This window comes from Bos indicus x Bos taurus, chromosome 6, assembly GCF_003369695.1.
Source record: "Bos indicus x Bos taurus breed Angus x Brahman F1 hybrid chromosome 6, Bos_hybrid_MaternalHap_v2.0, whole genome shotgun sequence".
Taxonomy (NCBI): Eukaryota; Metazoa; Chordata; class Mammalia; order Artiodactyla; family Bovidae; genus Bos; species Bos indicus x Bos taurus.
Window position 1 is genome coordinate 110,237,941 of NC_040081.1, and position 15,989 is coordinate 110,253,929.

The 15,989-nt window shown below is 43.8% G+C and overlaps 1 protein-coding gene across 7 annotated transcripts in view; it reads left to right on the plus strand.

Moving 5' to 3' along the window:
• The window catches only part of CC2D2A (coiled-coil and C2 domain containing 2A), a 131,294-nt gene that overhangs the window by 42,514 nt on the left and 72,791 nt on the right, over nucleotides 1–15,989 (plus strand). For all 7 annotated transcript variants that reach the window (XM_027545069.1, XM_027545067.1, XM_027545066.1 and 4 more), the window contains 5 exons: nucleotides 2,400–2,562; nucleotides 4,226–4,362; nucleotides 6,511–6,642; nucleotides 14,110–14,319; nucleotides 15,416–15,522. In XM_027545069.1, coding sequence (XP_027400870.1) covers nucleotides 2,400–2,562; nucleotides 4,226–4,362; nucleotides 6,511–6,642; nucleotides 14,110–14,319; nucleotides 15,416–15,522 — 749 coding nt within the window. The remainder of the gene's footprint in view (nucleotides 1–2,399; nucleotides 2,563–4,225; nucleotides 4,363–6,510; nucleotides 6,643–14,109; nucleotides 14,320–15,415; nucleotides 15,523–15,989) is intronic.

Below are 15,989 nucleotides of genomic sequence, written 5' to 3' on the forward strand. Positions count from 1 at the left end.
GGGACAATATCAAACGCAGGTCCTAAAAGTGCTGTGAATGCTAGGTTCACATTACTTTCTGTAGCCTCAATTTCACCCTATAATTTGGGGAGTGGGGGCCTTGATTAAGTATATTCAGCTTTCTCTCTCTTGTGGGGGAAAAAAGTGGAGCAATACAGTTTGCAGATTTTTCTTGCTAGACTCCACACAAGGATTAGTATTCATTTCACATACAAAAATGTCTGCCTCTCCAAGGCAAATGCAGCCTAGTGCTCTCTCCTCTCAGCCTTACAGGTGAACAGTTTTCTGTGCCCCATACCACACCCAAGCTACAACTCAGATTCTGTAATTGTGGGTGGGATATGTGAGACCAGAGAAAACACACCATGAAAAATGGGCAGACTTGAATAGCCATCTCTCCAAGGAAGATACACAAATGGCCAAAAAGTACATAAAAAGATGCTTAGCACTAATCTTAGGGAAATGCAAATCAAAACCACCATGAGATACCACCTTACACAAATTAGAATGACTATTAAAAATAGATAGGAGATAGATAGGAAGGAAAGAATGAAGGGAGGGCAGACAAGTGTTGGCAAGGATGCAGAGAAACTTGTGCATTGCTCACGCTGTTGCAAGGTGGTGTAGCTGCTGTGAAAAATCCCAGTGGCTCTTCAAAAATTTAAACATAGAACGACCATACGATCCAGCAACCCCAATCCTGGGTATATACCCCAAAGAATTAAAAGCAGGCATTCAGATCACTGTATACTCAAGTTAATAGAAGCATTATTTACAGTAGCCAAAAGTGAAAGCAATCTAACTGCCCATCAAGAGAAGAATGGATGAGTAAAATGTGGTATATACAAGAGAATATTATTTAGCATGAAGGAAGGAAATTAGAATAAATGCTAAACATGGCTGAACCTTAAAGACATTATGCTAAGTGAAACAAGCCAGTTATCTGAAATGAATAAGACAAACTTTGTGCGATTATTTTCACACTCACCGTGGATGCAGTCTTTCTGGTGAACCAGCTGCAGGTGCTGGCTTTGCTCTGCTGTCTTCTCTGAAGTTTTCTCAGCCTGTCCTTGCTCAAAGTAGAGCTGGGGCAGGAACAAAAAGGGTCACACACTGATACTGCGGGATATTTTCTCTTTTCACCTTTTGAAGTTTCTGACATTCTCTGCCTTCAGCTCTTGCTGAGAGCTTGGTTACTATGCAGATTTACTTTACTCTTTTTATCATTTTGTGTATTTAGCAAGGAAATATTAGGTAATTAGGCTACAGCCATGGTCTTCAGCTACCTGGCAGTCTCCATAGCATTTTAAAGGGTGCTGCTCTTAGATGGATGTCAGGTTTAAACTTTAGAAAGAAGAACAAGACAGAGAAAGAAAAGAAGGAAAAAAGGAGAAGGAAGAGAAAGAAAAAGCAGAAAAGTTTGGAAAATATTCAAACTACGTTAAAATACTTCAGCTGGCATTTGTGATTACAGGTTCTGTGCTTAGAATTTTTACATGCATCATTTAATTTTTATTCTCACAAAACCCAAGGAAATAAGATCTATTAATATGCCAATCTTGAAAATAAGAAAACCAGGGATCTGAAGGGTAGGTAAATTCCTCACAGTCACCCAGGCAGTACAAGGCAAAGCTGGGAGTCAAGCCCAGGCAATCTGAACAGGGTGTGGACCCCACACTTGGTACCTTTCCCATGGGGTTAGTGCCAAGGCCGAAGGTTAAATTATGCATAAGTCATGAACCCAAGTTCTTTAAGTCATTGTCAGAGAATAGACACCCGCAAAGGGGGACACACTCATTGAGGTTCCACTTGCCTTGCTTAGCACATCTCTTCTGACCCTTGTGATTTTGGCATTTTCCAAGTATGTGGAATAGTGGAAAAACAAAGCATATTAAATAGGAAAGTCAGTATCGCTTTATGCTTTCTTTCAGAAAAAGATAAAAGGAAAAGGTAACTTTGTCTTAGGATATGTTGTTTGGTGCATTTAATATCATGGATTGTTTTTCCAAGTACATTAATTGTCTTTGGGACTTCCCTGGTGGCTCAGTCAGTTCAGTCACTCAGTCGTGTCCGACTCTTTGCGACCCCATGGACTGCAGCATGGCAGGCTTCCCTGTCCATCACCAACTCCTGGAGCTTGCTTCCCTGGTGGCTCAGATGGTAAAAAATCTGCCTGCAATGTGAGAGACCTGGGTTTGATCCCTGGGTTGGGAAGATGCCCTGGAGGAGAGCATGGCAACCCACTCCAGTATTCTTGCCTGGAGAATCCCATGGACAGAGGAGCCTGGCAGGCTCCAGTCCACAGGGTCACAAAGTCAGAGCCAATCAGCAACTAACACATTCACCGTCACTAACTATATTTGCGGGATTGTTCCTTGACGTTCTTTAATGTGACGCAGGATGAGGAAGAGTGGTTGGATGGCAAAGATGTGGAGGATCTTCTCCTGGGCTTAGATCACACAGCTGAAGACTTTGTGGCAGTCAGACCTGCTGATTATCAAAGTGTCCACGTTCGGCTGCAGAAGGAGAAAGAGCTCCTGTTTGTACCCAGCAGACGGACAGGTACTTTCTCTCTTTATCTTCCTGCCCAGTTTTAGCATCTTTGTTTTCCTTCAGACAAAATAGAGATGGTGTGTAAAGTTAAAGTGAAAGTGTTAGTCGCTCAGTCATGTCCGACTCTTTGTGACCCCATGGACGATAACTCACCTGGCTCCTCTGTCCATGGGGTTTCCTAGGCAAGAATACTGGAGTGGGTAGACATTTCCTTCTCCAGATGTATAAAAATGCCCAATTTCCACAACTGAACCCAATTTCTAATCTGACTTAATAATCAAGAAACAGGTTCAAATCATCCTACTCATTCCTTCTCCCCCTGTGTCTGCAAGTCTGTTCTCTATGTCTGCATCACTTTGAGAGAGTAGCGTGGAAACATACGTATCACCATGTGTAAAGTAGATCAGTTCAGTTCAGTTCAGTCGCTTAGTTGTGTCTGACTCTGTGACCCCATAGACTGCAGCACTCCAGGCCTCCCTGTGCATCACCATCTCCCGGAGTTGACTCAAACTCATGTCCATCAAGTCGGTGATGCCATCCAACCATCTCATCCTCTGTCATCCCCTTCTCCTCCTGCCTTCAATCTTTCCCAGTATCAGGGTCTTTTCCAAGTCAGTTCTTCACATCAGGTGGCCAAAGTATTGGAGTTTCAGCTTCAGCATCATTCCTTAAATGAATATTCAGGACTGATTTCCTTTAGGAAATTGGTTGGGTTGGTTGGATCTCCTTGCAGAACTAGGGACTCTCAAGAGTCTTCTCCAACACCACAGTTCAAAAGCATCAATTCTTCAGTTCTCAACTTTCTTTATAGTCTGACTCTCACATCCATACATGACTACTGGAAAAACATAGCTTTGACTAAGACGGACCTTTGTTGACAAAGTAATGTCTCTGCTTTTTAATATGCTGTCTAGGTTGGTAAAATAGATAGCCAGTGGGAATTTGCTGTATGACACAGGGAGCTCAAATCAGGTGCTCTGTCACAACCTAGAGGAGTGAGATAGGGTGAGAGGTGGGGGGAAGGTTCAGGAGAGAGGGGACATATGTATACCTATAACTGATTCATGTTGATGTGTGGCAAAAGCCAACACAGTATTATAAAGCCATTATCCCCCAACAGTCCTTGGCAGGCTGTTGCTGCCTGTCGCTCCCACAGACCCCGCAGACTATCCACAAAGATCTGTTCTATGAACAGATCAAAGAGTGAGGAAGTAAATGAAGTCATGTGGACTCCAGCAAACTTTGTAATTTACAAAGCACTTCCCCATCCTTCACCCCATTTAATTCTCCCAGGAGCCCAGAAAGACAGATATTTTCATCCCTTATGTACGAGAGGACAGAGTTCAGAGAAGAGGCTGGCCCAGGCTCACGCCACTGATGAGGCCAGCAGCCTCCCTCTGATCTGGGTACCATACTCCTCGCAGTGTGCGAAGCCACGTGGGCCAGTTAGGTATCGAATTATTTCATGATTCTCCAACATGGTGCTGCAGGAAAACACGTTCACCTTCCCCTTGGTCCTGCTTCTGGACATCAGTCTGGGGCATTTGCACTTCCCAAGAACAAAAGTAAAAAAAAAAAAGTCACCTCTGCTGGTGACTGTATTCACCAAACTGCAGTTTGAGATGTTCAGGTCGGCACTGACGTGGATCATGTGTGCTTATGAACTGTCTAGTGCCCACGTATAAAAAGCTTCCTGAGAACGTGCAACCCAGGTACCTGGAAGATGAAGGCCTTTACATCGGGGCAAGGCCGGAGGTGCCGCGAACCAACCAGAACATCATGGAGAACAGGCTCCTGACCCAGGAACCGGTGAGCTCTCAGCCCTGTTCTCTGGTGTAGACAAGGAGGGATTCACAGAGGGTCTTAATCCTGACGTTGTCACTGCGGGGTGGGGCTCATTTCCTCCTGAGGGTGTCTGCAGACTGGTTCATTCTGTCGCTGTTTTGTTGTTATTGTTTTTTAATTTGTCGTCAATACCTTTAGTGACCCTCAAACATCACCGCTCTCCGCTCAATCCTACCTTTCCCAAGCTGGATTCAGGCTCTTCCTATTAAACCAGATATTGGCAAACCTTTTCCCAATTTACAGAAATTTTTAATTGTCCCAAGATAGAATGTCCTCAATTGTTTTTCGCCATGGTAGTCTGTCTTGAAATTTTCACGAATACAATTTCCCTGGTGGTCCAGTGGTTAAGAATCCACCTGCCAATGCAGGGACACGAATTCAATCCCTGGTCCAGGAAGATCCCACATGCCACGGGGCAACTAAGCCAGCGCACTGCAGCTACTGAGCCACGCTCTAGACCTGGGAGCCACAGCCACTGAAGTCCATGTGCCTAGACCCTGTGCTCTGCAACAGGAGAAGCTGCCACAATTAGAAGGCCCAGCATTGCAGCTAGAGGTTAGACCCTGCTCACCCCAATAGAGAGAGCCCCTGCATAGCAACAGAGATGCCAGTGCAGCCAAAAAACTTAAAAATACATTTTTAAAAATTGTTTCATAGAAAATATGCTTTTCTTAACCACTCCTTTTAACGTGAAAATGAAAGTCACTCAGTTGTGTCCAACTCTTTGTGACCCCTTGGACTGTAGTGTATGAATACCCAGGCCAGAATACTGGAGTGGGTAGCCTTTTCCTTCTCCAGGGGATCTTCCCAACCCACCGATCAAACACAGGTCTCCTGCACTGCAGGCAGATTCTTTACCAGCTGAGCCACAAAGGAAGCCCAAGCACTCTATTAGCTTTTTCTTAAACTTTTTTTTATCAGGAGGGGGCTGAAAACTATATCTTAACTCTGGGTGGCGGAGAGGCATTACTGAGGACTCAATTTTTTAAAATTTTCATTGGAATACAGTTGATTTACAATGTTGTGTTAGTTGCAGGATATACATATAGCCACTTTTTTTTTTATGTGGATTCTTTTCGCACATAGCCATTGCAGAGTACTGAGTAGAGTTCCCTGTGCTATATGGTGGTGGTGGTTTAGTCGCTAAGTTGTGTCCAACTTTTGTGACCCATGGACTGTAGCCCACCAGGCTCCTCTGTCCATGAGATTCTCCAGGAAAGAATACTGGAGTGGGTTCTCCAGGGAATCTTCCCGACCCAGGGATCAAACCCCATTCTCCTGCACTGCAGACAGATTCTTCACTAGCTGAGCTATGAGGGAAGCTCATGCTATTTCAGTTCATTTCAGTTCAGTTGCTCAGTTGTGTCTGACTCTTTGCAACCCAATGAATCACAGCACACCAGGCCTCCCTGTCCATCACCAACTCACGGAGTTCACTCAAACTCATGTCCACCGAGTCAGTGATGCCATCCAGCCATCTCATCCTCTGTCGTCCCCTTCTCCTCCTGTTCCCAATCCCTCCCAGCATCAGGGTCTTTTCCAGTGAGTCAACTCTTTGCATGAGATGGTCAAAGTATTGGAGTTTCAGCTTCAGCATCAGTCCTTTCAATGAACACCCAGGACTGATCTCCTTTAGGATGGACTGATTGGATCTCCTTGCAGTCCAAGGGACTCTCAAGAGTCTTCTCCAACACCACAGTTCAAAAGCATCAGTTCTTCGGCTTTCTTCATGGTCCAACTCTCACATTCATATATGACCACTGGAAAAACCATAGCCCTGACTAGATGGACCTTTTTTGGCAAAGTAATCTCTCTGTTTTTTAATATGCTATCTAGATTGGTCATAACTTTCCTTCCAAGAAATAAGCGTCTTTTAATGTCCTGAGGTTGTTGATATTTCTCTCGGCTGTGGCTAATTCATGTTGATATATGGCAGAAACCAAAGCACTATTGTAAAGCAATTATCGTTAATTTAAAATAAATATTTTTTAAAAAAATAAAAGATCTACAGGACCAGGGGGAGGTGCATGAAATATACACGGTGACAGAGAATTTCCCCACAAACACTGTTTATTTTTGTAAACTATTTTCTGTCCTTCTGCTTGATCCTAGGGGAGGAGATGGTTCGGAGATGATGGGAAGATCCTGGCACTGCCAAACCCCATCAAGCCGGTTCCTTCGCGGCCACCCATGTTGACACAGGAGCAGGACATTAAGGCAGAACTGGAAACCCTGTATAAAAAGGTAAACCTCCCCTCCCATTTTTAATACATGAATTTACTTGAAAGTGCTTTGCTTTTTGAAGGGCTTGGAGTGATGAATTTGCAACATCCTATTTTGACTTTTCTTAACTAATTCACTATCTTGCACATAAAGAGGAAACAGCAAGCCTGTTATGTAAGACTGAGTCTCCTGCCCACACAGAATCCTTTCTTAAATCCTTTTTTACATCAGCAACAAGCTTCCCAGGTAGGAAGGCTTGGGTCAGTGTCTTATTCCCATATCCAGGTTAGCTGCCCCAATATTTTTTCTTTTCTCTCTGTCATCTCACATATACTGCAGGGTTATTTCCCCCACTGTCTCTGTATTATATCACTGGAGATTTTCTATCCTCACAAATCCTTTCTATGGTATTTTTCCCAGCTCTTTTACCACACTGCCTGGCTTGAGTCCTGGCCCTGCCTCTTGTTTGGTTCACTTGACCCTCCCTCCTCTCTCTGCTGGTGTTTCTTCCTTTGCAAAATGGCATAGGCCTACTAGGATTGTTGTGCAGATGGTTGAGATAATACACCAAAGTGCTTAGAACAGGATTCAGTGAGGTCTGATGGGCTGGTGTCGAATAGGCAGTTGCCTGCCTTCACTTTTTTTTTCCCCCAACAATAAATGATTACATTTATGAATTATCCTTTTTTTAAAAAATTATCAAATAAATATATTCTGGGGGAAAGAAGCTATATTAAAATTAAAAGAATTGCTAGGCTTTGGTTACACATTTCTTTAATATCAGATACATTCTTACTGAAAGTTCAGATAAATCTATGAACACAGTGACATTAGAGATTAGAAGAATTATTTTTTAAATGTTTCCAATTTGGGTCAACATAGAATGACTTTTTACTATGAAATCACTTCTAAGCTTTCAATCCGTGTCCCTTAAACATCATATCATGGTTTTTGTTTGCTGTATTATCATTACAACATTATTATCAAAGCTTACAACTTACACATCTTGTCTAGGACCACAATTTCCAATATTCTTTAGCTTTAGTTTTGTACTTATATGAATTTAATGATGCAATTTATGCTTTTTTACAATCTTTCAGTTCCTCAAGGATTTTGTTTTTCTTAGTTTTTTAGCTGACAAATATTTTGTTTCTGTGTCTTGGAGCTTCTGTTGTTGTTTCCTTGTTTTCCTAAGATATATCCTGGGCTTCCCTGGTGGCTCAGACGTTAGAGAATCTGCCTGCAATGCAGGAGACCTGGGTTCAATCCCTGGGTCAGAAAGATTCCTTGGAGAAGGAATGGCAACCCACTCCAGTATTCTGGCCTGAAAAATTCCGTGGACAGAGGAGCCAGGCCAGCTACAGTCCATGGTGTTGCAAAGAGTCAGACACAACTTAGCAACTCACACCCCCACACACAATCCAGGTGCACTTATTCCTTAAATTCTTGTGTATTAAGAAAGACCTGTTTTATTTTTTCTTGTTTGTTTTTATTTCCTTCCTTCACGTTGAATTATATTGCTCTTGCTCTCCTGAAATGTAGCAAGGATCACGTCATTCAGAAACTTGTGTAATTTGCAATGTGTAACATTTTGACACTGCTAAAGCCAAACAAAATAAGAGGATATAAGATCATTCTATAAAGCTATAGAACTATAGAGCCATAGAGTTGGGTGATGAACAGAGAAGACATGGACCCAAATCAGAGAATCTAAGCTGGGTGTCTACTAAGTCGTGGCTTTGGGCAGCTCCCTTGACTGCTGTGAAGGTGTTTCCTTAATTAAAAAATCACCATCATCTCTACCTCATACGACCATTATGAGTTTTGAGATGATGTATGTGTTTGCCCTTTTATTAAATTGTGAATTTCTATAAAATATTGTTATCAGAGACAAATATTAATGAGTGGCTACTCTGTACAGAAATGTGGACCCTAGGAGTGGATTTACAAAGCAAGCATAAACCCAAGCCCCAGGCCATGAGGGATTTACCATCTACTTGCTTTATGACAAAGATACATCATATAATTAGTGATCTAGACAGTATCAACTTGTACCTAATAATCCATCAGTTTCTCTCTCCATCCATCCATCTACTTCAGCATGAAACACTGATATAATGAAGCACAAATTTATGGGCTAAAATTAGAAAATAGAAGAGTCATTACTATGGAGAGTAGGATCTTGAGGGAGGCCATTAATCTTATCTGTCTCCTTCAGAAGTTCTGCACTACTTGGGAAATGCACAGGAATCAGAGAAGGGTGCACCCCTAGTTTCAGCTAGGGGTGAGGCTGGATAGGAGAATGTGGCTTGGACCCAATATGGATTGGGCTCCCTGCTCTCTCTCCCATGAATTATGGCCCCTGTGTAGAGAGTTTACCATGTGGAGTGCCTGCTGAAGCCACGGGCCAGTGAGCAGGCCCTCAGGAGATGACTGAGTAAGGACAGCTAGATGCCACCGGTGACCTTGTCCAGCCAAGAACCTGGACTAGTGGATCTTTGGCTTCAATTAAATCTCCACTCAGACACAGTCTTCCTTCTCTTTGGGCAAGGAGCCAGTGGGGAGAGCACAGAGGGTTTCCTTCCAGTCCTTTTAAGAGGGGAGAGCTTCCTAGCTTTGGGAAGAAACAGGAAAGTAGAGGAAGATAAGAGTTCCACTAAGAGGGGCTGGTCATCCTGCATCACAGAGCAAAGAAGTTAGAAGAGAGAGATCTGCAGGGGCTGGAGTCTTCTGAGATCATTTCCTAGAGTTAGGCTGCAAACATAGCAAAGCATGGAGAACATGCCAGGCTTCTGCTATGAAAGAAGCAAAGGTCATATTAAAAGAGTTGTTCTGTTTAGTTGCTAAGTCATGTCCAACTCTTTTGCAAACCCATGGACTATGGCCCTAGGCTCCTCTGTCCATGGGATTTCCCAGGCAAGAATACTGGAGTGGGTTGCCATTTCCTCCTCCAGGGGATCTTCCTGACTCAGGGATGGAGCTGCATCCCTTATGTCTCCTGCATTGGCAGGCAGATTCTTTACCACTAGCATCACCTGGGGAGCTCTCTGGTCCCCTGCTAAATTAGAAGAACTGTAGTAGTCAGCACTCTTTGAGTTGCAAGTGACAGAAACCCACCGAAAACTAGCCTAAGAGGAGAGAACTTAGTGACTCACAAAGCTGGAAGGACCTGGAGATGAATCACAAAACGAAGGTGGGGCTTTAGGAACCGGGACCCTGGGGCCAGGGACTCAATGCTGGCAGTCTCTCTCTCTGCGTCTCCTTCCTCTGGTTCTCCTTGAATGGAGAACCTTCTGTCCTATGGAATGGAGAAACTTCTCTCCTGTTGTAGGCAGTCCAGAGTTTTCCATGGCTTCGGACATTGATAATGTAAGCTCAGAGATGCCAGAGGAAAAGGATCATATCTTGTAGCAAGATCCCCATGATCAACACCAAGGACCAACTAGTCAGTTTTAAGAGGAACATACACTCCCCAACCTGACATCCTGGAGACATACCCAGAAGATGGAGAATGAGAAAACTTCCCAGGAAGACCAGAACAACAGCTGCAGAATCTACTGCTGGCTCTGGGCTGGATTCAGGTTCTCTTGCTATTATTTTCTGAGGGAGGGCAAATACATACATTTTACTTTAATTCCACCAGTGATTGCTCTCTCTCTGTACAACCTTGAAATTTTTCTTTCATCGGCATGCAACCCTGCTTGCACTGAGAATGTCAGCAGACAATCCACATGCACCACCTCTGATAGTTTAGATTTTCAGTTTTCCACCAAAGACTGAAGAATCAAACAACTTCGAAATGAAAATAATATACCTTAGAAATATTATTGGTTCAGCAGTAAAGAATCGCCTGCCATGCAGGAGCTGCAGGAGATGAGGGTTCTATCCCTGGGTCAGGAAGATCCCCTGGAGGAGGAAATAGTAACCCACTCCAGTATTCTTGCTGGGAAAGCCCATGGACAGAGGAGCCTGGCGGGCTACAGTCCACAAGGTCGCAAAGAGCTGGACTGAGCACACAGCACACACACAGGACCATGCCACCGGCAGTACTTACTCACACCAAGCAGAGTATAAGACAGAACCTGAGGGCCACACTCTGAGTGAGCCCAGAACTCTGGAACCTGTGGTAAGAGGAACAGCAAAGCAAGAACCAGCAGGAGCCAGGCAATTGGAGAGGAATGTTTCCGTTAAGTCTCTGGATTGATGCTCAGGGGCACAAGTCTTTGAGAGGTGGAAATGTTTTAATTAATCCAGGTGGCCAGAAAGATCGTAAGACACATAGTCACCACCTGCAGGTTCAAACCCTTAACACGACGGCAGGTTATAATTGAATACTCTTACCCAAAAGAAAGAGGAAAGAGATGGGCCTTTGTTATGGCAGCATGATGGGTGAAGATATTAATGTCAGAACTAGGGCTTTCAGAAGGTACGAAATATTGGTGGAATATGACCCCTGTGGGGATGGGGTTCCCTCCCTGTAAATCCAAAGGGAGATTTGACTCAGCATATTTTGGAGCTATAATACTTTGGCCATCTGATGCAAAGAGCCGACTCACTGGAAAAGACTCTGAGGATGAGAAAGGTTGAAGGCAAAAGGAGAAGGGGGTGGCAGAGGATGAGACGATTTTATAGCATCACCTACTCAAGGGACATGAATCTGAGCAAACTTCAGGAGATAGGGAAGGATAGAGTAGCCTTGTGGGCTGCAGTCTGTGGGGTCACAAAGAGTCAGACATGACTTAGCAACTGAACAGCAATGACTGAAGTATAGTTAATCCATTTTTTTCAAACCTACCTAATTTGTAAACACATCCCAGTTTTACAAGAACATTTTTTTTAAATAAAAAAAATCTGTGTGTAGGTCTTCTCATCAAAGACAGACTGACTTATTTTCTAAGAAAGAAAAATTATTGTTTTATGAAAATGGAGGGTATGCCATATTGGATGCCTGTAGGAAATCACAAATCCTAAATATACATTAAGAGTCTACTAATCTTTTAGGGGGGAAATAAGTACGAAATTGAAAGACTGAAAAGAAATACACTCATATATCCTTACTCATGAATATCGATACAAAGAAGGTAACACAAAACCCAACAACGAATTTACTGGTAAATGAAGACTCATATGTGTATGTATTACTGTCAAATATTGCTACTACTTCAATGACTAATAGTAACTGAAAAGCAGATCACAGTGTATAACAAGTGTGAATGCCTCTTTGTCCATGCACACATGCACATCTTTGTCCATGCATACATGCACACCTTTGTCCATGCATACATGCACATCTTTGTCCATACATACATGCACATCTTTGTCCATGCATACATGCACATCCACACACATACACACAGTGTGACCTCCAAGCTTAGTCTGATGGGGAGAACAATGGGATCTTGTGAGCTAGGATTCTAATTCTGGAGTCCGCCCATCGGCTTTCCATCCCTCCCTCTGCATATCTCAGGCTTTATCCTTCCTGCTCCAGGTTGTAAAGCTCATGTCCCAGTTTCCCCCTATCAATCTACGGCTGCTCACAAACAGGTCCCGCTACGTGTAGTCAACCACTCATCTCTTGGAGTTATTGCAGGAAGGTGGACCCCTTCCAGGGCCCACGAGTAGGATCTTGTGTAACAGTCCATGGTTCCCTGACAGAATGAGTGAGGTGATATATGTGACGCACTTTATACAATGCCTTGTTCTTGTTCAGTTGCTCAGTCATGTCCAACTCTTTGTGACCTCATAGACTATAGCTTGCCAGGCTCCTCTGTCCCTGGAATTCTCCAGGCAAGAATACTGGAGTGGGTTGCTATTCTCTTCTCCATGGGATCTTCCCAACCCAGGCATTGAACCTGGGTCTCCTGCATTGCAGGTGGATTCTTTACTGTCTGAGCCACCAGGAAGCCTTATATGATGCCTGGTGACATAAAAAATGCCAGCTGGATCTTTATCCTCAGAGGTGGAGCCAGAGCTGGAATCCAGGGCTTCTGTCCCTAGTTCAGCACCTTTACATGATATCATGAAGAAGGTTAAACAAAGAGACTCCTGAACATGTTACCCACAGCCGAAGAAGGATGAAAGCATCACTTCTGAGTAGAGTAGTTGCAGCTGCCATTTAACCTCATAACTTGTAAATAAAACATTTGGGCCACATAATCTTTTCAACCTAGACAGTATATTAAAAAGCAGAGACATTACTTTGCCAACAAAGGTCCGTCTAGTCAAGGCTATGGTTTTTCCAGTGGTCACATATGGACGTGAGAGTTGGACTATAAAGAAAGCTGAGCGCTGAAGAATTGATGCTTTTGAACTGTGGTGTTGGAGAAGACTCTTGAGAGTCCCTTGGACTGCAAGGAGATCCAACCAGTCCATCCTAAAGGAGATCAGTCCTGGGTGTTCATTGGAAGGACTGATGCTGAAGCTGAAACTCCAATACTTTGGCCACCTGATGCGAAGAACTGAGTCATTTGAAAAGACCCTGATGCTGGGAAAGATTGAAGGTGAGAGGAAAAAGGGACGACAGAGGATGAGACGGTTGGATGGCATCACCGACTCAACGGACATGAGTTTGAGTAAACTCTGGGAGTTGGTGATGGACATGGAGGCCTGGCATGCTACAATCCATGGGGTTGCAAAGAGTAGGACATGACTGAGCGACTGAACTGAACTGGCTGAATATTTTCCAGACAACATAAATAACTTCCAGAAGTTCCTCTCCACAAAGGGGAGGCTCGAAGAAGTGTGAAAGTCCACATTCTGACTGTAGTCAGTGTTCATGACAAGGAGAGAACATGAAGACACAAAATCAAAAAGGTCAGCTCCCCGTTTTGGAGCTCCCAGCCTCCAAAACTAGATTCCCACAAGAGCAGCAGTGATCGACATAGAGTATCTGAATGAGTTTAATGAAGAAAAACAGACGTTGATATAGCACACTGTATACCAAGTGATCCAGGAAAGTCCCAGTGGAAATTTCCACTCCTGTTTTCAACACACTCAGCTGCCCACCTCCCTCTTGCTCTGTTATTTTGCAGACTAATTTTCTTCTTCCTAGGAAAACAAGAGCCAGCACGAAGCTCGGTTCAATAAGTTAGTCTCTGGCTGTTCTCTGCAAGCTAAAAACTTGTCCACATGGAGAGAGTGTCTACGATCCAAGTAATGATCAGTTTGGACTAGAATCTATGCTCTTCTCATTAAAAGAATTTCAAGGTCACCAGCTGCAAAACCCAAGAGTTCCAGGAAATGAGATAGTCGCATGACAAAGATTAGGGCTATGACTCAGTAGAGATAAATGCTGAAAGACCTAGAAAAGCAAGATTGAAGTGGTGTTCAGAAAAGGGCAGGCCCCAAAAGCTCCAGGGAACGGGGACTGGAGCGTAGTTCTCCTGGCTTGATCAGGGTAGAAGGGACTTTGCACCTGGCTTTCCCATTGCACGTTAGAACTAGGAAGTGCTTGACTGTGTTTCCCCCACACTCTGCTCTCTTTGGCAGGCAGTAAAATACATCCACAGAAGTCAGCATCTCATTGGATCTGGGGACGCTCCTGGCAATTTCCAATTGGATATTGATATTTCGGGGTTAATCTTCACGCATCACCCCTGTTTTAGCCGAGAGCATGTGTTGGCAGCCAAGCTGGCCCAGTTGTATGACCAGTACCTTGCAAGACGCCAGAGGAACAAGGCAAAGTTTCTCACTGATAAGGTATCTGTGATCTCTTGCGTGCCAATCATTGATGGGGTTGATTCTCCCGAGGAGCCCAATCGATACAAATACCTACCAGCAGCAAAGGCTCATGTGCCTCCTTCATGTTCCCTCTGTCTAGGATGTGGTGTGTTGTCCTACCTAGAGGCACAAGAAAGTCTAGGACAATGTACGCTTAATGTGTGCAAATTCAGTGGCACACGCTTGGCTTAGAGAACCATTTGTGCAAACCGAGCAAATGATCTCACCCACCTCGAATGGGTATTAGATGGAAGATACGAGGCTGCGTCTTGCCTGTGTGATCTCAGAGGGTGAGATTGTTCACGGTTTGAGAATTTCTTGGTCCTCAGAGACATTCTCATCATTACATGTTAATTTCCCCAATAGGATACCTATTGGGGTATCAACAAAAACAACAAAAGTCAGTTGTTTCAACTGATGCTCAAAGAAATGGCTGTCCATTTTGGATTTACTTCTAATGTGACACTGTCCCATGGAATATTCATGGGTAGTCTTGATTACAGATAATTTTAGTCTTAGGCCCTGATCTTAAATCTTACTGCCCAAATAAGAAATAATACCACAATGCCTACTCTTATGAGTCTGTAATTTTATGTTCTGTATCACAAGAATATCATTCTGTGTCCAGACTTCAGAAAAGACTCCTTCTCCCTTGAAAGAAAACTTGTTTCTGGGACACTCGAGTAAAGGAAGCACCTGTCATGAGCAGATGGGTCTGGACCACAGAATAAGAATGGACACACACGGTCCAAGAGGGAGGGGACGTATGTATACCTGTGGCTGATTCATACTGATGGATGGCAGAAACCAGCACAATATTGTAAAACAATTGTTCTCCAACTAAAAATAAATAAACTACACAAATAAAGACTAGAGGCAATATTTCTGTCAAAGTTCACTTCGGTGGAAGCGTGGAGATGTCTGAGTGCTTGCACATCCGTTGTGTCATCCTAAACGATGCCTGTCTGAGGTTGCAGGCATCATCTTACCCTGGAGAAGTGGGCGGGTCCAAGCACATCTCTTGTGGTGAGGAGTAGAGCTTCTAACTCAAAACTTGAATCCACATCTCTTTAAGCTCCACGCTCTAAGAAGTGCTGTTCAGATGGGCCTTAATCCAGCAAAAACTCCTAAGACTCTTGAAACAACCCCCAAAACCATCAATGAATACAAATCTGAGATTCGGTGAGTAAAATCTATGACTATAACTGCTGCTTTTTTCCCTGTGCTTATTGAGAGTTTATTTTTTCAGAGTTTTTCCTGAATGCATTGAATACATTATAACCAAATGGGCTTCCCAGGAGATGCTAGTGGTAAAGAATCTGCCGGCAATGCAGGAGACCCGGGTTTGATCCCTGGGTGGAAAAGATCTCCTGGAGAAGGAAATAGTTACCCACTCCAGTATTCTTGCCTGGAGAACCCCATGGACAGAGGAGCCTAGTGGGCTACAGTCCATGGTGTCGCAGAGAGTTGGACACGACTGAGCAACGAGCACTTTCACTGTCAAACGAAATAATGAGGTGTGTCCATTGTATCAACACCAAAGTTGAAGCCCAGTAAAAGAATGAGGATGGAGGTGGGGGCATGGAGGACTGGGGAAAGTGGCTAGGGGGAGCAGAATATGATAACTTGCACCCTCTGTTGGTGTAAAC